Raw genomic sequence first — 23,561 nt, 5'->3', positions numbered from 1 at the left:
GAACTCTAAAGCTCCTAATGCACATATATTTCTTTTCCTTTAACAAGTAATTCGTATTTCTTTGTTAAATGTTCTCAGCTTGTGGTGTGGGCGGAAAAAAACTAAACATCTTAACAGCTCAAGCCATGTGAGGATGAGGATGATGAAGGTTTTGGAGGATTTGTCCTGTCAGTGTTTTCAATGCCCCTTCACACAGAGATAAACGTGTTGCAGTGGAACCAGTGCCTTGCCCCTCTATACCCCCCCCCCCCCCGGAGAGAAACCAGAGGAGGGGCCAAACTGTACCGGAGGCGGGGCGCACGGTGCTTCGGCTGAGGGGAAAGAAAGTGGAAAGTGAGAAAATACCTGAATGGACGAGCTGGAATAAGTAAGTTCGTACGTGTGTGGGTTTTTTTTTTTTTTTTTTTTTCCCCATGTGTCAAAACGTGTTGAAATGTTCGGTGTCGGTGCGCGCTGCTTTTACGCGTGGAGGGAGGGAGAGAGAGAGAGGGAGAGAGACAGGGGGAGAGAGAGAGAGAGAGAGAGGAGGCACCGGAGCGCAGCGCAGCTCCGGTTTCCCTAAACAATAGTCGAGAGGACGCGATGGTCGCCTCTCTCTCTCTTTCTCTTTTTCCTTTTCCTTGAAACCGCAGGGAAGTTCAGGACCCCTCCCCGGCTCTGTTGTCGGCCTCCGGTGCGGGTTTGAAACGCGGAGCTTGGCGGAGGTGAACGGGGGATGGAACGAGGCGGAGTGATGCGCACCGAGCAAACCAAACGAGCGCGTCCGGTTTGATCCGTAGGCCGAACAAGGGTTTTGCGTTTTCTCCTCCTCGGTGGAATTTGAGCGCGTCCATTCATTTACCGTGAGGGCGTCCCGTCTGGGGGAAAAAAGGGAAAGACAGAAGGAGAGACGGAAAGGGAGCGGAGCAGTTGGAGGATTCTGGCATCAGGACGCGACCGGTGGGGCCTGGCTGGGAGTCTCCCATTGTCCTGCCTGTCTACAAACACCCTCCTCTCTCAGTTTCTAGCTCTGTGTTTCACAGTAAGTCAGCCCTGTCTGTGCATGTGGACAATGATTGAATTATTGATGACCCGTGTTGCCCGACGCTGCAGCAGCGGAGCCGCTAAAATGTGAGCAAGCAGTGGCTGAAATTCAAACTGTGGCAGGATCATGTGGCTGCAGCAGGAAGAAAAAAAGAAGGGCCATGATTACCTCCTGTGAGAGCTTGTAATACCTGTTGGGTTTATAAATGCTCAGTTCCATAAGGACAGTGGGGGCAGTGTGTTTTCTGTGTCAGGTTTATTACTGATTAGAGAAAGAAACGAGACATGAACTGAGCAGATCTTCGACTTTACAGCAACTTCTCCACTGTATGTGTGATTGACTGTCATCCTTCCAACGTGGGAAATAACATAGTGATACTGTAGCAGACTAGTCAAGTAGACTAGTCAAGCAAGCCCATAAAATGTACACAGAAATCCACCATGTGACTTCTAAAAACGACCATTTTTTTTTGCTATTAACGAACATAATCCAAGTTATTGTGCTTTAATTACACCAGACAGGAAGAAAACCACAAAAGATCGTTTTACTTTCACCTGAAACTGGCGAATGTTTTACTTTATTCTTTATTAACTGACCTAAACTGTACATTTTAATGATTGATGATCTGAAAATTAAGATTTTGTCATTCTGGTTTGATGTTTAACCCTTTAACTCCCAGCTCAGCCAGGTTCCAGTCATTTGTTATTGAATTCTTTGTCGGATTTTACTCAAACTGAACCATCTCTCCCACTCAGTCAAGAGTTTTATCCTGAAAGGAATCCATTACATATGGTTTTTCAAAGTAATGATCATGAAAAATATGCTTTTTTTTTTTTTTTAACCGAATTTAAAAACGAAAATCTAAAGCAGGGGTGTGAAACGTGCGGTTCATGGGCCAGGTTTGGTCCTAACAATCATCCAGTCTGGCCCACAGCAATACCTCACATTGAGCAACTATAACAATATTGACTGCTCTTCAAAATAAACTAAGTAGCTGATGTCTCTCATTTGTGGAGTTGAGGCTGCACAGCTTTAGTGAGAGTCGAGGTCGTACTGCAGTACTGAGACCCAGGACGGCACAGCAGGTGGCAACAATCATTACAGCCCAGAGTTTGGTTGAAGCTCACTTCCTGTTTGTTGTCGTAGTTGCATTAGTTATCGGCATCAGTGGGTGTGAAGTCATGCTGATTTTTTTATGCATTAAAACAGTCTATTTGTTTCAAAACTTGATGGAAATGCTGGAGTTGTTGGCGTTTATTGGTTACAATCCAGCACGACTCCAATGAAATAAGGTCTTATGTGACCCCTTCAACTAAAACAGGTTTGACACATCTGAAATAAACATGTAGTAAATACAAAGAAATGTAAATGTTTGAGGGTCACCTCACCCAAATTACAGAGGACGTACATTTACCTCATCCGCTCACCGTCAGCGGCTTGATTTACTGACATTTTTAAAGGAACAAAAATGAATCAACGTAGGACTTACCAAATGTGTATTTAATGTCTGACTTGAAAATGATTATCCAGATTTTTTTGGGATCGAATATGAAGGCTTCTTGTCACTCCTGCAGTACATCTTTTTTTTTATACTTACTGTATTTTAGCAGCTAAATTAATATTTTGGTTTTTTTATTCTCTTGGAGAATCTTTACCATTACAAAATACCAACATCTTAACTGCAAGCTGAATTTTCACAATGATTTAACCCATGAGACGCTAACATTATGAAATAAGTCACATTCTAATGTTCTGATGAACTTAAACATTGAGTCGTTTGGTATTTAATTGACCTGTTTAACTGTGAGGTCTACAATCTCATAATGAGCATTAATCACTGTTCTGGTCAGAAATGAGTAAAAACTGTTGTTTGCAGTTGTAGATCACCAAGATTTGATGGTTTTTCTCTTTAATTGAATTATATTTTTGATCTTTTTTTCACTTCTTATAATCAGTTTAAGCCACTTGTGAGATTTTTTTTTTTTTTGTAGCCCAAACAAAGTGAATAATAATCAGCAGACAAATAATTTTTCAATTGGCCAATAGCGAACCACGTCCACCTCAGCAGGCTGAGACACTTCCTGTCTACAGCACTTTGTTTAGATATGAGGACAGATGTGTGCAGACGTCTCTTTGAATCCTGCAATAGGCCTGTTGATTCAAGCACACCCTGCCAGATTTGTATGCACTTATACACACACACACACACACACACACACCTGCTCCGGTTTGGTGCTCGTGTGTGAACTCAGGCTGACAGGAGCAGTTGTCTTGTTTTTTGCAGTTTTTACTGATGTTGTCACAAGGAGCTGTGGGTGGGTGGTGGTCAGCTCAGTGTGTGTGTGTGCGTGCGTGCGTGTGTGTGTGTGTGTGTGTGTGGCCCGGGTGCACTGACGAGCCTCTTCCCCTGCCGGATCCGGGGTGTGTGCACGCTTATTTTCACAGTTGGCATATCAGGCCTCAAATGGCTGCTGGTCTTTGCAGAGATGTCCCGGCGCGCTGTTCCACCCTGACAGCTGCCGTCACAGTGCCAGGAGCTCTGAAACGTTCGATGACAGCTTGATTTCTTTTCACACTCGGGGAAGGGAAAATGGAGGTGGTAAAATTTGACGTCTGTCTGTTTTAATCGTAGTGATCGTGAGCTCCACTTTCATGATGGTATTTTTACTGGATTACTCTATGACAAGCTGGCCTTTGGGGTGGATGTTAATAACGTCTTTGCTGTTCATGAGAGGTAAAATGTCTGCAATGTGCAGTTTGGATGACATTTTTAAGAGATTTGAGGCTCATGGAAGAAATGTGATCATATGAAGGGAGATTGAAGTGGGATGCAGTGTATTTCTTCATTAAAGCGTAATTACACAATTTGAACAACTTTTATATGGATTGGTAAACAAGTCCAACATGCGTCGAGCTCACTGAACGCGTTATCAACACTGTTTTATTTTACATGCAATCCTGTTCAAATGTGTTTCTAAATGCTATTTTGAGCATAATCCCTACACTTTAAAGGCATAACACAATTATTTGTTATATTACAGCACTTGGTTTGACGTTTGTTTAAACACTGTTAACAACAATCTAAAAAACACTCTTGATGCATGTTTTTTTTATTACTAATTATTTTCTATTTTTAACTAAATCTATTGGGACTTATCCAACTACAAAACAAGTTCATCTGATTTAGATCTTGGTCCCTGTAAAATATCTAATAACTTTGGCGGTTGTGTGACTTTTGCGATACAAAATATTAGTTTCCACGCTGTGATTTTTGACTGAGGGTGAGTGATGAGACACATAAATCTAAACATCACACTTCGCTGGGTCGTAGCTGTGGGCCTTTTTTTGAGCTGAATGCTGACGTCTAATATTTTGGAAGTAAATGTCTACAAATGGGTCGCCACAGGAAGTCGTTGTAACTTACGTCAGGATAGTTTTATACCTCATCCCTTTATGAGACCATATTAGGTAACTTCCTTATTCCTTCACATTTCTTCCAAAGCACCAACATTATGTTAACAACCATTGAACACAATCCACGGAGATAAAGGTGAAAATTGGGTAGGGATTTATGGAAAATAGGACAACTTCTGTTTCCCATAATTAAAGCAAAGGGGCAAAACACAACAGTATTTGTATTGCTTTAAAAATTGGGGAAGGTATTTGACATTATTACAAAATATTTGATTGCATGCACTGTGATACTTACAATACAGTACTTCTAATGTGCTATAACACACTATTTTTTGCAAATAAGTCATTCAGTTGTAGGTTATAAATGTCAACAGTTTTAAAACAGTTTATTATATATTAGTGACCTAAAATAACCATTTTAATTATCATTAAAAAAAATCTAAATAGTTCAACTCGGATTTGAACCCCCCTCTAATAGTTTGATCTCATTGGATTCGCCCGGTCTGGAACAGGGCCGGCCATCAAAACAAACCTCCAAAAAGCCACGCTGCAAGCACCACACACTTTTACTTCTGTCAACCTGAGCTATTCATCGTCACCAAGTAACATAGAAAGAATAAAGAATCAATTAACTTAACGTGAGTAAAGCATGGCGTTTGGAGAGTTTTTGGTTAAGCGTTTGTCTCAGACTTGATTTCACAATGTTAAGCGTCGAGGTTAGACAGTCGTACGATTTTTAGACTCTTCGAGAAAAACCTGCTCTTTGCTCTCAGTTGATGGTGCATGCATATTAAATGACTGTTCACACCCTTTGGCCTGGAGCCATCAAACTGTCCAGCCATGGAACTGTTAGGCCACAAGCCAAACATCATCAGCAACTGTTTAATCCCAGACCACACACGTCCACAGATTACTGGACCGGACCACTTCAAGCAACCCAGATAAAGCTCAACTCAGCTGTTATGCTTTTTTCTTTTTCTTTTCTTTTTTTTTTTTACAGTTTCTGCGTAAATTAAATATATGAAAGAGCTGAATGTGGGGGGAAAAACCCCAGTAATTACACCATTGTTTGGTGAACAATGGTAGGCCAGGAATAATAGCTGAGTGAGTTTGAGGAGCAATGAACCTTTTGTATTGAAGAAAAATTAAAAGAAGCAGCCGATTCTGAGGACAGATTGTAACGCTGACGTGAGTCCATGTCTGCTCTGATCACGTATTTTACACTTTGCTGCGAACAGAAGTCGATGAATTCTAGTGTAGTCCGTGAAGTAGGTCATTAGACAGGGGGATAAATAGGAAACTTTATCCACCACACTAGTGGACCACACCTCTGCAGATCAAATGTTCTGTCATATTCTCACTAACAAGAGTCAGTGACGGGTCGGGGGAGCTTTTCTCTACGTGAGGATCATGGATACGCACAGAGGCAGAATTCCTGCATGAGTAGATTAAAAGTGCAGGTGTTAACACAAAACGGTTGAATTGGTGGTATTGATTACCCATCATAACCCTTTGAAACTAAACCAAACTTCTGCTGGAGGACGATAGCCCCAAAATATCTCCGCAACCACAAAGTCTATCTGAATAATGTCAATGTAAAGAAGACTTGAGAGATTTTTTTTATGTGTCAAGATTAATGACCACGTTACTGTTTAAAGGTAAATGTAAGTGGCACACCAGCAACAATTTTGGTCTGCTGCAAATCCCTGAGTGTTTTTAATGTTTATATAATTTCTATTTTTACTATTTTTGAACTGTATTTTAACATCTTCATTGTAAAATGTGCTGCTATTATAAATGAAATTGAATTTGCAGTTGTGGCCTCGTTTGCACAACGTTTTCAAGTGTAAACAGAAAAACCTTTTGGCTGTCCCTTTACACAACTTCTCTGTGTGTCCATACGAACGTCTGTGTACTTGCCATAGTTAATGTTAATAATGTATTGTTCTCTGCGTGCATGTGTGTGTGGGTTTCATTATATAAACAGTGCCAACTCATGGCCCGGCATGATAACTACGTTGTTTTCAGTGTTTCTACAGTTAATGGACATTGCATTCAAAATGTTGCTGTGTAAACAAGAAACTTTTCTGAAATGAAAATGCCCCAAAAAACCCCTGTATTGACTTTCCTGCAGGTTATCTGTTTTAGTCACTTCTCCTGTTTATTTGATGTGGAACAGCGCCGTGTTATTACATGATGAGTTCATTGCTTTCTGCTTTTTATGGCACAGCTTTCCATCCCCCTTCACACAGTGTCGTTTGTTAGGTTTCATGTTTTGTTTTGATGACACGAAGCATTGTGACTGCCCAACTTTCAACTGTGCTTTAGTTTTCGATCTCAGGGATTGTGATGTCACGTTGCTCATAAAAGGCTTCTTTCAACGCACAAGTCAGCGTTTGAAGATTCACATTCAGAATGAAGAGGCAGTTAATCTCGTGTAAAAACCATCACACACACAGAGGAAACTCATTGTTTGATTGCAGCTAAAGACATTTACCTCATACGCATTTAAATCTAAATCCCGGAAAGTGTATTTAAAAGGTTTTGTTGAACAGCCCCAACTGTCCATAGCTTTTCTTTTGCATGAGGTTGAGCGCTCCCATTCGTCCGTCCGTCCACTCAGTCTGCACTTTATCCATTTTCTTTTGATTTTTATGATAATTACCCATCTCTTGTTGACCTTCTTTTCATTCAACAAACTCCATTATTAGGACACAGTTACACGTTTTCAAGGAGAAATAAAACTTTCGTAGTGTTTTGCGGGTCTGTTTACATGACAATGGTGCTTGGGGTAACGGCAAATCAAACTTTTTGAAAACGTTCTGACTGTTTTCTCCATGTTAATGGGGAAAAAGCAATGTTTCTTAACTGCTGGTACGACACATGTGCGCTGCGGTCATAGTGAATCGCTCTTTGCATGAGCGAGAATAACTCATAACAATGAGTGTATTGTGTGCTCTTCATATTGGATTGAACAGTGCTTCTCCAATAAAGTGTACATTTACTACACTATCATCTGGATCACATGTGGCCACACATTTTTTAAAATTTTATTTTTTTTTTACAAAAAATCAATACTGAGATGACCGAAAGAAAAAAGAAAGACAATTTTAAAAAAAAGATTAAAATTTTAATTCAAAATTTCTTTGCGTGCATATAGCTGGTTGTATTAACAACACCCACTAGTGGCCCTACAGGAAAACTACATCGTTGTCTGCGCCTCTACCATTTCCGCCGAAGAGGACACTGTTTTCAAACTGTTGCCATGTAAACGCACAACATTTCTGAAACCAAAAGGCAAAAACTGTGTGCTTTGTTTTCTTGAAACGTTCAAACAGGACCGCAGTTGCTCAGATTGTGTCTTTAATCCACAAATCTTTGCCTTTCATTTGACAATTAAAGGTGGATGTTCACTTTCCTTCTGTTGTCGAGACAGAAATCTTTGCCCGTACATCGGTAGTTTTAAAAGCAGACTACATGAGAAAAGAAGAGTTCTTGATCCATTCTAAGTCGACACACTTTGGTTAAAATGACTTTTCCGTAGTGCCGCTGTCATCGAACCTTGTCCGACATGTTTGCTTTACACCTTTCAAAGGTCACGAGCAGGGATTTGGACTTCTATTCTTGTCTCTGCAATTACTCACTGAGGCATTCCGATATGTAGGAACCCTCTGTGGCGTTAGACTTTCCGCATGTTTCTTGCTGGAAGCCTTACGGAGAGGACTGTGGCATATATAAATGTCATCGCGTCCATTTTCTCACCGTGTAAACAGAAACACAGCTCAGTTTGCATTACCTCATGTAATACTTTAACATTTCTAGGGTAAATGACATTCCTCCTTCGTCTGTCACCGTTCTCGCTTTGAAGTTCCCCCTGCCTTGCGGCGATGACCTAATTGTTATTTTTACAAGGTGACAGGATAAACGTTAAGACCAGCGCCGACTTCTGATTGTTATTTTCTCCAGTGTTTATATGTCTAAAAGAGCACATTCCAGCTGAACTCACACAACCATTGCATTAAAACACTGTTTAGATTCAGTCTGTTGCTTCTCTGAAACTATGTGGCCTGGCCGGGAATCTGGTGCTGAGGAACCAGACTCAGATCTGCTCCTCCTTGTAAATCTGTTCTCTCAGAGCATCAGAGCAATGGCATGGATCTAAGTACTTTGCAACAAATGTGCAGGGGGGGGGCTCACAGTCGTTTGGCTTACAAGCGAAGTGGGGGAAAAAAAAAAAGAATCAGATAGTGGAATTTTACGAGGTACAAGAGAAATCTGTTCATGTTTCATCCACATTTCACTTCTGATACCATGAAAATTACACAGTCAAATGACACATATTCAGCCTATTTGACAGATACTATAATATATTCTATGTACTTATTATAACCGTTGAATTATTTTTATTATCGCTCCATAAATGTTCATGCAGTCGTGCAAGCTGGGCCAACATCACTGCCGTAGTAGATTACGTTTTCTTTGTTGTCAATTGTTGCTCTTGTGACGATACGTCTTATACTGCTCACAAGTTTGTTTATTCCCTCTTAAACAGTGAGGGATTTTTAATAAACATGCATTTGTGGGTTAAGCAGCAGATCTGAGTTTGTTAATTTCCGAAAATTCTCGTTTCAGGGTCCGTCATAATAAGCTCCTTAGTACTGGTAAATTATTCACAGGCGCAAACCCGCAAACGCATGTTCCTCACAAATGTGGCACCACTTAAAAAGGGAAATAAACCCAGTAACAGTATGGCATTTATTGCCGAGGGCTGTTACGCATTTAAGAAATATTACACCGAAAAACTAATTTCTTTCTTTTATGTGCAGTGTTTACTTTGAACAACTGCGTGAAAAACAAATTCTGTAGTAGATATATTGTCATCTCAGAGCATTCAAGAAAGAGTTTCCACACTTTCCGTGATATTCAGACGCCAGATTCTTCTCTAATGCAGAGAAATGATGTGGTCACATAAAACAAGATGTTGTTTGTTTGTTTTTTACACTTTCTGAGGCCTTTGAATGCTCAACTCATTCCCCTGCCATTTAAGATAAAAGCTCATCATGATGGTACACCAAGGAAGAGGCTGTTAGTCATTTGAATTATGTGGTTTGGACTAAGTATGTTGTTGAGGTTTTGCATATGGCTGCACAGCTCTTGAGGATTTTTCTTGTTTTTTTGTTTTTTTTCTTTTCCTGGTCTGGTTAGAGTTACTGCAGGCTCTGGATGAGGGACACTTCAGTTAGACTGAAACAAAGGAGTATGTGGGTTATATGACGTGGATAAACAACAGAAATCGCAGACAGATTTGATGTAGTACAGTATGTGACTTGAAGGCGGGTGGATCTTTGAACACAATAGTGCTGACAGAGCATAAAACCCGCATTGAGTTGAGTCAGGACCCCGTGAATCAGTGCTGGCTGCGAACCTCCCTTTCCATTTCCCACCGAGGGCCAATCAAAGCCGGCCGGCCACGCCCACCTTTTATCAATTAACCGGCATATGACAGCCCGACATCCGTCATGCCAAAGACTTTTATTTTGGTCATTTCACTGCGGCGTGGAGAGCGGAGTGGCAGAGGGCGGCGCGAGGTCAGGTTTCCACGGCAACTGTCAGCCTCCAATCCCCCTCCAGCTGAACACCCTCTTTCATCGCCATGGCAGCGGAGAGGCCCCCGTCTCCCGGGGGACAGGGGGCGTGAGGGAGGGAATGTGAGATAGGGAGAGGGGAGGGAGAGGGCAAGCAAGTTTTGTAAAAACACAGTAATCCAATATGGCCGCCATTGTGCCGCAGCGAGCCGCGGCTGCTGCTCGCTCCTTGTTGACAGCAGATACAGTCGTGTGATGATTAACCTCTGCCAGGACCTGGAGGACGTGATATGAGCGCGCACACAGGCGCAGCTTAAGAGGTTAATGTGTTCAAAGTGTTGGAAGACCGCACACGGCCAGGAAGAGTCGTCTGATCAACACAGAGCGAAACAACCGCCACATGGGCTCTTTTCACCTCATGTGTAACATTGAGTCTTGTGATCGCCACGCTTCAGAACTACAACTTGCCTCAAAGCTTTTCATAGCTTTCTGTCTGATGGGTCGATTTTGTTTTTAAAAGAAAGCTGAAAAACTGTGTGTTCCTATGAGCTTGTATCACCCTTTTTAGATAGTTTAGTAGCTTTCTCTGTGTTATTCATAAACTAACCAATGTAGACTATTTTCTGCTGTTGGCCGGACAGTACAAACACAGGGAACCAGTTACTTCACAATGTCAACAAATTTCATTCATTTCTTTTGAATTTATCACATAAAAATATTAAATCTAACATAACTTATCATGCTTAATCATGTAATTGTGTTCTGAACGAAAAAAAAGATTGTAAATAACAAACTTTTTTGCCCCAAAGGCCAACTTCTGTCTATTGATGAACACAATAAAGCTATTTAAATATTAAAACTATAGTATGAATATTAGAAATGAGGACTGCACAGTAGGAAAATCCCTGGTCGGAGTCCAGCCTGCAGGTTTTCTGCAGGCATTTTGGTTTCCTCCCGCAGGCCAGAAACACGTCTTTGAGGTCAATTAATGACTAAAATTGCCCGTATGAGTGAATGTGTGTGCGTGTGGTTGTCTGTCTCTCTGTGTTTGGCCTATGATGGACAAGGGATGAATGGATGAATGTTTCAGGTGATTGTAATTCTAATTATCAGCATTATTATTGAGTTGAAGTCACCCAGGTAGAAACACTACAATCTAGTGAAGTCACAAAGCTCTGTAAAAAGCCTCTAACCATACAGGAACCAAGTAAGGGTCTATACATGTTATATTTCCCCTCCAGACATCTGTGTTAGGTTTTACACAATAGCATTCTTGAGAAATGCCTTTTTAATGTGCTTATGAATGCTTGTTATGAAAGCAGCATCCCGGGATGATGTTTATCTTGTAAATTGTACCGAGGCTGCAATGGTTGGATTAAAAGAAACGCAGCCAAGTTGAAAAAAGACTCAGGGGATGTTGTTTTGTATCCATTTAGATGGTCCGGCTTGATAACTGCCAGGAGAACAAGGCAGGAAGTCCAGGCAGGAAAAAAAAAAGGAGAAATATGAACCCTGCAGTGTATTTTAGTGTTAACTATTTATTTAGTCTTCACAGTCATTGCATTTTAAGTTCAAACATGCAGACATTAGGAATATTGATGGCTCTTTTTCCCTTTTTCTCACAGATCTCCACTTCCTGGACTCTCTTCCTCCTCTTTTCCACCCCCCCCCCATTCCCCCCCTCACTCTGTCCCACCTTCCTTCTCCTGCTCCCTCCTCATCGGCCACCAAGATAGATTCCCTCAGGAGCAAGGTTGACCTGCTCAAGCTGCCCTTGGCTCTCTCCACCAAGTCCATCTCTGAGCGCAAGAGCCAGCTGGGAGGAGTCGGCGAGCAGCGCGGCACGGGGGGAGGAGGCGTGGCCCGTAAAGCCCGCTCACCGCCGACCCGAGACATGGACAACGAGTCGCAGTACTCGGGCTACTCATACAAGTCCTCCCACTCCAGAAGCTCCCGCAAGCACAGGTGGGGTCAGACAGAACGTTTTTGATACTTAATCTTATTGTTAATTTCCTCCTGCTCTTTTTCTGGCGAAGTCTGGAGTGGGTCAGTCTTGGGGGGTACCAGACAGCTCAGAGGTGGGGAAGAAATATCTTCAGTCATGGGAAGAAATTGATAAAAAGAAAGGCATGATAAAATAGTTCTAAAAGTGATATGATAATATAGAATAAGCCAAGTGTGAGAATTACACTAGTCGCAGACTATAAATAAAGAATTACCAGATATAACTACCAATAGAACAAATATTGATTTTTTTTTATGATTTAACTAAAACGGAAAATGTGAGACAAAACATAGTGATTTGAGATTTGGGCTTTGATGTCTTCAAAAAGTATTATAGTAGAATGACACTTCAGGAATAACAAACTACTTGTTGCAGTAATTTTAGCCATGTTTTGGCTATTGTATTGTGAATGAGAATGTTTTAAAGTAGAACTTTACAAGGCAGCTGAGTGTCAAGGCTTTAAAAGTACTCCAAGTTGTTGATTTGTGGATGTAGCCGAAGTAAGTAAGATGGTCCTGAACATTTTTCTTCACTCTTAACAGCAATGGGCTTCAATTGAAAAATCTGAGTGACCTGTCTCAGGCAAGACAGTTAAATAGCAAGATGTCCGTCTTGTGTATACAGTCATGAATGCATTTGTGGTGGTGCCTGAGATCTTCTAATAGGTGGTTGTCGAGTTTGTTTCGGTTTGGACAAACAAGTCAATGCTTGAAAGGTTTCTCATACTTCATTAGTAGGATGCAGCGGTTCACACCTGTTGTCTGTGTGTTTTTTGTTTAAGTAAAGTTATCTCACGTTTTGTGACATCTGCTGAACATGCTTCAGAAAAACACTCGTCCCGGAGGGAGCAGGCGGCAGTGTCTGATGCTGTACATCCAGTAACCAAGTATGTCGTTCTTTGCTTGCCTTCAGGGATCGGAGGGATCGTCACCGCTCGAAGAGCCGAGACAGCAGCAGTCGAGGAGACAAATCAGTAACCATACAAACCCCCGGGGAGCCGCTTCTGGATGCAGAGTCCACCCGCGGAGACGACAGGGTCAGTAGTCCGGTTCACAACTCAACAGCAACAGTTTTTTACCTTTGACCGTATGCTCATCCAGCAAATTTTTTTTTTTTAAATGTTCCTCATTTTATCTCTGCATTTAAGCCATTCTTATTCGGAGTTAACTTTAGCTACACATGTGAGTCGTGGTGGGGAGCTGCTGTTGGAAGTGCCATTTGAACCTCCAGATAACCTTGTGACAACCAATCATGGAATAATTTTGGTCTTTTTCAATGTAATATTGGTTGTTACACACCTTCTCCTACCAATATTTATGCTTAGTAGTGATTATTAGTCAGTTAGTTAGTTAGTTAGTACCATACGTGTGTGTTGAGAATATCAATCAGAAATTCTTGTTTAGTCAAGTCGTGTTTTAAAAGTGACTCAAATCTTTGCACACTTACAAAACATAGATGTTGACCATTGGTTTCATACATTTTTTTTATTTTTTTATTTTACCATCTCCAGAGGCTTTGTTAGAGCTGTCAGTTATCTCTTTTCATGCTCGTCGCATCTGCTATCAAGTGGTGAGAAAACAGTTTAAGTGAACTGAAGAGCCAAAGAAAACATGTTTGTTCCAAAATGATGCTTCCTTTCAATAGCAGAGAGGCGCTTGCATTTGAGCTTGACGAGCCTGTCAACCATTCAATTGATTCCTTTTATTAACTCCTCAGACAAGTTAATTATCCTCTCTTAAAAGATGATGTCTTTATGTGGCCGTAGGCTGTCCTCACTCACTAAACACCTTCATACAAAAACATTTTGGATCTTTGCTTTGAAGCAGAGCTGGTTCCCACACACTTCTAATCATGTTAAATGTTGAATGTGAAATTACAGGTTTGTTTCACCAGTCCGTGGTGATCCCGTCTTTGTTTTAAGGTAAAAAGATCATTAAAAAGTGCATTGTTATTTCAAGACTCGAAACGTACAAAATATAAAGTTTCAACCATTTTAAAAATGTAGATTTTGATACATATGGCCTCCAGTTAAAATAAAATCAGATTAAAACACCTAATCTTGTGGAATCTTATGACACTCTGAGGAAACAGCATTTAAAAACAGATAGGAGTTAAAGCAGAGGTGGAATAGTTTCGAGATAAAAAAACAGAGGCCAGTTTGTGATGGTAGCTGTGGCTCACAGGATCCAAATTCAATCCCTGTTATATGTTGAAGTGTCATTGAAGCTTGACGCTGTCACCATTTTGTGTGTGAATGTGATTAACAGTGTAAATGATTGATCAGCAAAAATTTCATCTGCTTAGGTGATTCATTTTATTGTATTTATTTACTGAGTCAAATAAAACTCATTATGAACTTTTATTTTTTGCAAATTGTTTCACCCCCAAAGAAATCACCTGTAAACACACAAAACCTCATTTCAATTCTGTGTCTCTCAGGATGATAACTGGGGCGAGACCACTACCGTCGTTACCGGCACCTCAGAACACAGCATCTCAAATGAGGACCTGACCCGCGTCACCAAAGATCTGGAGGAGTCGACTCCGTTGGAGTGTAAGCGTTTCGTGGGCCCGGCGCTGGGAGGCTGCCTGAGTTTCTTCGCCCTGATCACGCCGCTAGCCTTCCTCATCCTCCCTCAGGTCCTGTGGCGGGACGCCCTCGAGCCGTGCGGCACGCCCTGTGAGGGCCTCTACGTCTCCTTAGCTTTCAAGCTCCTGGTCCTTCTCATCTCCTCCTGGGCGCTGTTTCTCCGCTCCCCCCGCGCCACCCTCCCTCGCTTCTTTGTTTTCCGCTGCCTGCTGATGGTGCTCGTGTTTCTGTTCGTGGCCTCCTACTGGCTGTTTTACGGCGTGCGGGTGCTGGAGCCCAGAGAGAGGGACTACAGGGGGATCGTGGAGTACGCCGCCTCACTGGTGGACGCCCTGCTCTTCATCCAGTACCTGGCTCTCGTGCTGCTGGAGGTCCGGCACCTTCAGCCGGCCTTCTGCCTCAAGGTGGTGCGGAGCGCGGACGGGGCCAGCAAGTTCTACAACGTAGGCCACCTCAGGTGTGTGATCTTCAGGCTTATTGTAATGTGCAAAAATCCACGTAAATATCAGAGCAATGCACCACGGGAATGGAAAGAGTGAAAATAAAGAGCCTTTACTTTTAAAGTATAAATGTAACTGTTACAAGGCCTTTTTCTGTCTCGTTTTTATATTTAGTGATAGGCAGGTGATAAACGGTCTGTTTGTGATATTAAGAATGATGTGTAACTTGTACTCAAACACTCTGTGTTATTAGCATCCAGCGGGCAGCTGTCTGGGTGTTGGACCGTTATTACAGCGACTTCCCCGTCTACAACCCTGCCCTGCTCAACCTGCCCAAGTCCATCTTGTCTAAGAAGATGACCGGCTTCAAGGTCTACTCTTTGGATGGTAAATACAGCCTCGCCTTGGCTCTGACGTACGTCTTTAAGCTTGAGTCGTCATCTGGAGGTCTGCGTCAACTCTTTAACTTAACAGCAACCCGTGAATTCTAAAAGTTTGGACGAGAGCTTCAGAATCACTCTGACAGCTATGAATCAACCTAGAAATATCAGGCTTAACTTTCAACAGTCACATAAAGAAAAGTACTAAATGGGCTTACCAAGAATAACAAAGATGAAATGATTTCTCTTTGAGCAATAGAAAACAACACATCAATGGTTTATTTACGGGTATGAGGGAATAATCCTTCATACAGCTGCAGCTCATCCACTAAGCGACTGCTGGAGTCCTGAAAAACACCAGTAATTGAAGCACTTTACATCTGTGCTCATATCAATATAATGGCTTCCTGTGTGTCGCAGGGATATACTGTACTTTACAATACTGTGACTTGTCCATCAGCATACACGCCTCTGGATTGTCTCAATATTAGGAGCCAGACCCTTTAGATAATCTAAAACAGTTTCTCTACTAACAACTTGCCGGACAAACTTGCAGAATATCTGACGTACTTATTATTAGGATCATCTGTATCTGTACCTGCTGTTGCTTTTGCTTCAAGTTTTAAATGTATTTTCTGTCTTTTAGCTTTTATTCACATGCCTTTCCTTGTGTTTGTTTTTGCAGAAAACCCCACCAATAACTCCACAGGCCAGTCCCGGGCCATGATAGCCGCTGCAGCCAGGAGGAGAGACAACTCACACAATGAGTTTTACTACGAGGAGGCCGAGATGGACCGGAGGGTCCGCAAACGCAAGGCCAGGTCAGTAAGGACAATAAGGTCCCTAGATTCAGCCTATAGGTGCAGAGATTTTATCTTTTGTCACATATTTGTATTCATTTGTTCTTAATCTCTGGACTTTTCTGTTCCCAGGCTGGTTGTGGCGGTGGAAGAAGCCTTCACGCACATCAAGCGTCTCCACGAGGAGGAGGCCGCCTCGTCTCCCAAACACCCCAAAGAGGTGATGGATCCAAGGGAGGCCGCTCAGGCCATCTTCGCCCCCATGGCCCGGGCCATGCAGAAATACCTGAGAACGACGCGTCAGCAGGCGTTTCACAGTATGGAGAGCATCCTCACACACCTGCAGTTCTGCATCACACACAACATGACGCCCAAGGTGAGTTCATTTCACCGATTCCACATGTTGTTGAGCTGTGATCATAAATTGTGTTTTTTTTTTATCTACACCCTGCTAAAACTGTATTAAAGGGGATTTCTATACCCTGTGCACCAGTACATAAAGAGTTAAAATGAAGTGAAATATCTGGGTGTTTCATTTTATGTGCAGATGAATTTGTTTACGTGTTTGTTAGTCCAGATTTTTTAGGGATTGTTCATGTTATTTTTAAAATCTCTATTCATAAACATGTTTAAAAATGAAAGCAGTGTTTTTATTCAGTGATTGATTCAAGGCGTAAAAAGAGATTTAAGAAACGGTTTGAAATCTTCAACTCAATACCTTAAATATAAATACGAAGGTATATTTATACCTCGATTTGAAGATTCTCAAAAACCGAGGAGGCGAAACACATCGACACTTTATTTTTTTGAGCCGTTGTTGAGTTTAACACAAATCAGCTTGTTGTTAAAATAAGAGTCTGTCTCTTCCGACTTCCCCCCTTGCAGGCGTTCCTGGAGCGGTACCTCGCCCCGGGCCCCACCATGCAGTACCAGCAGCAGAACGGCAGGGGGCGCCAGTGGACTCTGGTGAGCGAGGAGCCGGTGACCTCGGCCCTGCGTCAGGGCCTCGTCTTCTCCCTCCGACGCCTTGACTTCTCCCTGGTCGTCACGGTGACGCCGCTCCCCTTCCTGCGGCTCGGCGAGGAGTTCATCGACCCAAAGAGCCACAAGTTTGTCATGAGGCTGCAGTCGGAGACGTCGGTGTGAAACGTCTGCCTCTCCTCGCCACACCCTCCTCTCTTCTCTGTTGCTGTCTCTTGCTGGACGCGGCGGGATGCGCGGCGGCCATGCGGCTGGTTTTTTCATCCAATCTTTTCCTCCCGTCAATGACAAAGACACGTCAGGTGGACAGAGCGTTTCTGACTCCTCCTCCTGTTTTGTGACCATCACCGATGCTCTGATATCAAACTGTGATCAGCTTAATGATTGTCCACACCTTGGAAATACACGGATGCCTTCACCTTCTCCTTTACAACTAAAAGGGGGGCATTTTCTATTTTTGGCCTCTACTGCTGGAACCACTGGACAACTTTAGTGTGCTGCTTCAACACATTAACACCAGAGGAGGAGGATTACATCACAGTTGTTACTTCCTCTTTCTCATGTCTTAAGAAACACGTCTCCAACTGCAACACCGGTGTATCACTGCCTTTTGTTTCTGTCTGGAGTTTTATTTTGATCCACACGATGAGGACTGGTTTTTCTATAAGCGGGAGGGACTTTTCTTTTCTAATTTACAGAATGTAGCATTGTGTGAAGCGAGTTAACATGTTGCTTTTCAAGTTACAGTTTTTTTACCGTCACTGTTAATGGAAATGGAAGTACGTTCCTAACTACCACAGACTCTGGATGTTCACAGTTGTCTTTGTTTGTATCTGCACCGGCTTTTTTCACTGTTGATGTCATTGATTTGGCAGAAAGTCTTGAGGAGTCTTGAGTCATATGCACCTGGTAGTAACATGGAATCTGTCTCATTTGGATAAAATATATCTTATTATTATACATATTGTCAATAAACCCAACAAAAAGAAGAGAAAACACAAATCAGTCATATTAGCGGCCTTTAATTGGTTTATTTATTCCACATTTCATTTTCGAGTAAGTTATTGTTGTAAACATGACTCTTGCGTTTGTCCTGTGTGTGTGTGTGTGTGTGTGTGTGTGTGTGTGTGTGTGTGTGTGTGTGTGTGTGTGTGTGTGTGTGTGTGTGTGTGTGTGTGTGTGTGTGTGTGTGTGTGTGTGTGTGTGTGTGTGTGTGTGTGTGTGTGTGTGTGTGTGTGTGTGTGTGTGTGTGTGTGTGTGTGGTTGACCCAGAATAAAATACTCTGGTACCCATGTCACCTACTTTAGAATGGGGCTCATTAGAGCTCTTTTTATTATGATTGAACAGTGTGTGTGTGTGCGTACGTGCGTGCGTGCGTGCGTGTGTGTGTGTGTGTGGAACATAGTCGTTAGTTAAAAATAAAATGATCACTTATTCTTTTATGCAAATACAATCTTAATCATTTGTTAACATTACTAAAAAGACACTAAACATAAATTCACCTCAGGCATTTTCTTAAAGCAATTTACACAAAAATTTAATTTGCACGAGTGACACTTAATAGAAAACTCCATTCGAAAGTGTGACTTTGGATTCTTTTCACTGTTTTCTTCTATTTTAAATGATTAAGTAATTCAAATTGGGGCAAATCTTAAAAAAATATAATGCAGTGATCTGATCTCATGCTGTTTCTGTTTTATGAGAATCTCATTTTGCTGTTAAAATCACAAATATTCTGACATTTCATGACCAGTCTTATTCTGAGCTTCATGAAAATGTTTTATTAATTAAACTGATGTTTGGAAATTATTTTCAATCTGCCAATGAAGGGGGGGGAAAAAATTGTTTGAAAACATGTTTTCATTGAAAGGGCAACGTGTAAAGAAAGGCCTGCAATCCAAATACCAAACAGATAATGTGCTACCAAGTGTGTTCTGCTCTTTATAAACAATGTACCCACAAGGCAAGCGGCCCGATCGAGCGGCTCGAGTTTAACCAACAGCTGACGTCTTCTGTTTCCTTTTGAAACTGTATGCATATGTCCAAAAATCCCAAACCAGACGTGTGATTGTAACTCCTCTCTGCAGCTCCTCTGCAGCAGTAGCTCATCACCACCTCGCCTTGCGCCGCCAGCTGAAGCAAGCACCGTGAACACGCTGCCTAGGGCCCTCGTATGAGCCTCACTGTGCCGGTGTGGAGGAGCAGCACGCTCCTGACACCTGCCCGGTGTTGAGATCTGAGCTGCTCCGTCACATCCTGCGCCACAGTTTGCTGAGCCACGACAAAACTGACTGTTTCTTTGTTTTCTTTCCCGTGCTCATGTGGTTTTAAAATCCCTTTACATTCTTGAACAATATCCAAATCCTGACTTGGACAGGTTCAGGTCTGACATTTCATCTGATCGATCAAAATGTTTTTTTTTTGTTTTTGTTTTTTAAATAAATTCATGCATGGAGATATTTTGGGCCCCAAAATGTTTTTTTTATAATAACTTGTTTTCTATCATTTTTAAGGTGCCTAAGTTATGACGATGCAATTTTCTGAATGTTTGTTACATTTGAGAACAAGTGGTTTGTAAAAAAAACTTTGTAGATTTTTTTGTGTTGTATTTTCTTCATTTTTAGTAACTGTAGCTTGTATAGTGTGCTAGACATTTTTCCACTATTAAACCATTTATTCCTAAGTAGTCGTGTCTCGGTCACTCGTTCTGATGTACGTGAGTCTTAAAAGAGGAAGAATGACTTTATTTTTCTCCGTTTATAGAGAAGCATTTCCTGCTCGCTGACCTCATCTCACATTACTTAAGTTGTTTTTTTTTGGGACATTTTGATGCATGTGATATGCTTGTATTCTTTCCCTGGGTGGCTAGTTTTGTTGTCGTAACCAATGAGTAGCAGTTCGTTTTTCACCAAAGAGTTTTTAGAGGAACTTCTTTGAAAGGAGGATGGCAACGCGGTAGGTGTGTGGTTTCACAGCTTCCGAACGGACAGAGAGTCCCTCACTTCCTATTCACTGCAGCTCACAGAGAGCTCGCCTCGGGGGCTTTTGAAGACGTTTCGCTAGAAAAACATCAGGCAGCAACAAAGCAGACCCTCCGTCTTACCTGCCCTACGTGCGGTAAGAGACTTTAATGCCTTCTCACTGACGATCAAGCTCGGATGCGCTGATGAGGAGGAGCAGGCTCTGTTGGGTTTGCACATTCAGCGATGGGACTTTCTAATCGGTAGCTCAGAAGGTGGTTTATACTGCGTGAGGTTGCGGCGATGATGAAGGACGAAGACTAACGTGTTTCTGTGTGTGTAGAGGCCATCGGAGACATGAATCTCTGTTACATCCTAGATGGGATTCTCATTCTGTACGGGATCATCCTCACAGTTTTATACTGCAGATTGAGGGTAAGTAGATAAACAGACAAATCATAACCTCGACGAATGTTTCGTCTGGCGGTGATAGTTACATGAATACGATGGCATTATGTGTTTCAACACTTCTTCAATAAGCCAGTTTTTGAGAGAAATGTTCTGAATTATGAATCATCAATCATTTCCTCTTTTCTCAAACTAAAGCAGTTAATTTTTATGTTTGAATTACAGTTCTCAGTCTCTTATGGACGTCTCTAACATACACCTTCAAGCCAGTCACGTTGAGTTTTTTGATTTATTTCTCACAGATCCATTCAACCAAGAAGCGGCATCAAGCCGAGGTAAAACAAACTATTCTTTCTGTTAGTGTGACACAAATTCAGAAATATGCATACCATCATAATAAAGGTAAGGTTCTTCTTTTTTTGTGGCTTCAACGCTCAATCAGTAGAGTTCTGCTCTCAAGAGAACCTCATTCTTTCATTTCCTGGAAGCTTGTGCTGACCACCAACCTACATTATTTATATAGCACACACAGTCAAAGTTTCCACAAAAGTTACTTCACACAAAACGATTGAGTCAAAGGCCAGGACCCGCTAATCACGTCTCGCTATTCAAATCATTTCTGAAAAGCTTTGCGTGATTTAAAGATCTTCCACGTTGCACAGAGACGATCAGGTGTTTGGGATATGTGCCACACTGTACTTTTGAATTGGTGTTGATCATTTCTTTGCTTCCATCCCACAGAAGCAGCTGGCTGAGGGAGGCATCTATGCGGTGAGACTTCTCGTACTAAAGCTTAAAAAGACACCTAAAAAAGACACATGAGAGAAAAGTGACAGCTTACTGCACTGCGGATGGTACAGTGTGCTCACTGTTAATATTCCTTTTTGCCGGCTGACACAAAATCACACCTAGACTCGACGCAGGAAATTATCACATCACTGTTTTGTAGAAACGTAATTAAACTTATATAGACTGTATCTGTTTGTTTCCTGCAGGGATTAACATCTCACACTTCTGACACCTACGAGACGATCAAAACAGATAAAAAACCCATGGTCTGATGACGCTGTGAAAGTTGGGGCCAAAACAAGGATGGTGTGTCTTGAGCTTTATATAATCTTGTGTTGACTTGCGGCAGGACTGTGCACAGAGTTTTTGTTCTTGTTGTTGTAAAAATGCTTACTTCATTCCTAAACCTCATACCATGCATGCATGTAATGTTTAAACTATTAAGTTAATTTAAATCTTGTCAGTGAGTTGTCACTGCATATATCGCTGTCTTTCAAAGCTGGTTTTATTTAGCTTATTTTTCAGAAAACAGAAGTTTGAGCTTATTTTTGGTTTCTACTCATTAGTTCCTGTTTTTTGGCGCAAAAGAAAAATGTCCATCGGTGACTTGGTGAAATTTGACCAAACGCAAATTAGTGATCTTCAACAACGGAAATATGCTTTACACAACTTTACTGCTTTTCATGTTGTTAAAATAGTTACCTCGAGATAATCATTTGAAACCTCATTCAGGGTTTGTCTGTCGAGATTATTTAACTTCTCCTCAGGAAACCGTCAAAATGAAAGAGCACAGGGAACATAAATGTTAATGAAACTAGTCTCAAGAGTATACAGGTTAATCTTTGAAGCTGCCATCATAAGCACATTTTAAACCAAAAAATTTTAATGTTTTATTATTGAACATGGAAAAAAAACATTTTTACTGTAAAATGATCCTAAATTTCCCTTAATAACAAATAATTAGCTCCTGTATGGCTCATGTATCATCATTTTTCATTAAATAGAGGCCTTTTGGTTGAAACTGTGGTCGCCCTGTGGTCCTGCAGCTTTCTTTGCTACTTTCAACCAAAAGGCCACTTCTTTCAAATGGCTCGCTCCTACCTATTTACATAGAAACATAACTGAAGACGCATTTAAAACAGACCGCATGCTGACTGTTCACCTGTGGGTGTCTCGAAACACACAAATTCTCACTGTCTCTGTGGAGCTGCTGCAGCATAACATAAAAACAAACAATTAAAATGGTCTTGATAGCTTATTTCATTGGTGCTTGTTGTCAATACTGTTCTTTAATCGAATGGAAAAACAGGCTACTTTTTCTTGATACAAGCTTTTTGTGCTATGTCTACTATTTGAATCGCTGATTAAAAGCAGATTGATTTGTTGGAGAACAGAGTAATTTAACATGACTTTTAGAATCCTGCTGTTTTCATATCCGCATTGAACATTCCAGTTTATAAGACAACGAATGCTAGACTATTAAATATTTAACCACAACAAACTGTTTCACACAGTATAAACTGATGCCAGGCATAAAGAAAGATTCAGGGTTGCAGGGTTGTATTCAAATGTTATTGTAGCTTAACTGGCAATATCACTCGGTGAACTACTCGAGAACAATCAAATAAAATGTGAAAGCTTACTGTTCAAATCAGATATACAGCTCAAACAGAGATATCAACTATTATGAAGTGGAACCTTCTCAGTCCTGATCTGTGCTCTTGTCTTGTAATGACTATAAATTCACAATGGCTCAAGCCTGCAACAATCAGTCAATGGTGAAAGAAAAAATAACACTGTCATGAGATTATATGTTTTTATGTCGTACTATTTTATTTTCTAATTTTCTGTTGATGCATCTGTAGTGGCACTTTACCCACAGAAACATGTCACTTTTTTTCTTTTACATGATTGAAGATTCTACATTAAGTTTTAAACTTTTCCCCTCTCTGGACTGGAAACCTTTTTTTGCATTTCCTGTGTTGTGAATAAAAAGCCACAAAGCTAATGAGTGAAAATTGTCTGATTGAATCTATTGTATGATGACCAGACACCAATAACAAGTCAATGAATAAAACCCTGTTAGCTATCACTTTCTGAGGAAAAACAATACATGTGATCTAATTATGGTGTCTCGTCTGAATTCTTCTAGACAAATAAACCCATGAATTATTCAACTAAACT

The 23,561-nt window shown here is 41.3% G+C and overlaps 2 protein-coding genes across 3 annotated transcripts; both read left to right on the top strand.

Moving 5' to 3' along the window:
* Positions 1-283: 283 nt before the first annotated feature.
* On the top strand, positions 284-18,197 carry LOC308106541 (vang-like protein 2). Of its 2 annotated transcripts, none has more exons than XM_080458351.1 (8): positions 284-367; positions 11,649-11,988; positions 12,941-13,064; positions 14,468-15,075; positions 15,312-15,445; positions 16,124-16,259; positions 16,371-16,614; positions 17,124-18,197. In XM_080458351.1, exons 2-8 carry the CDS (start codon positions 11,918-11,920, stop codon positions 17,382-17,384), a joined length of 1,578 nt encoding a protein of 525 aa, XP_080314477.1. In that variant the 5' UTR covers positions 284-367; positions 11,649-11,917; the 3' UTR covers positions 17,385-18,197. The 2 variants fall into 2 exon arrangements, with proteins under 2 accessions (XP_080314477.1, XP_080314478.1); XM_080458352.1 differs by lacking the exon at positions 284-367 and adding an exon at positions 943-1,021 and having other exon boundaries at positions 17,124-18,192.
* A 1,967-nt stretch (positions 18,198-20,164) lies between these two features.
* Positions 20,165-23,503, top strand: fcer1gl (Fc receptor, IgE, high affinity I, gamma polypeptide like; the record flags this gene model as incomplete). Its single annotated transcript, XM_080468703.1, has 6 exons — positions 20,165-20,175; positions 20,295-20,443; positions 20,524-20,615; positions 20,891-20,923; positions 21,330-21,359; positions 21,584-23,503. 6 exons carry the CDS (start codon positions 20,165-20,167, stop codon positions 21,647-21,649), a joined length of 381 nt encoding a protein of 126 aa, XP_080324829.1. The 3' UTR covers positions 21,650-23,503.
* Positions 23,504-23,561: the final 58 nt, after the last annotated feature.

Source organism: Lipophrys pholis (genome assembly GCF_963383615.2).
Source record: "Lipophrys pholis genome assembly, chromosome: 1".
Lineage (NCBI taxonomy): Eukaryota > Metazoa > Chordata > Actinopteri > Blenniiformes > Blenniidae > Lipophrys > Lipophrys pholis.
This window is presented reverse-complemented; position numbering and strand designations above follow the sequence as displayed.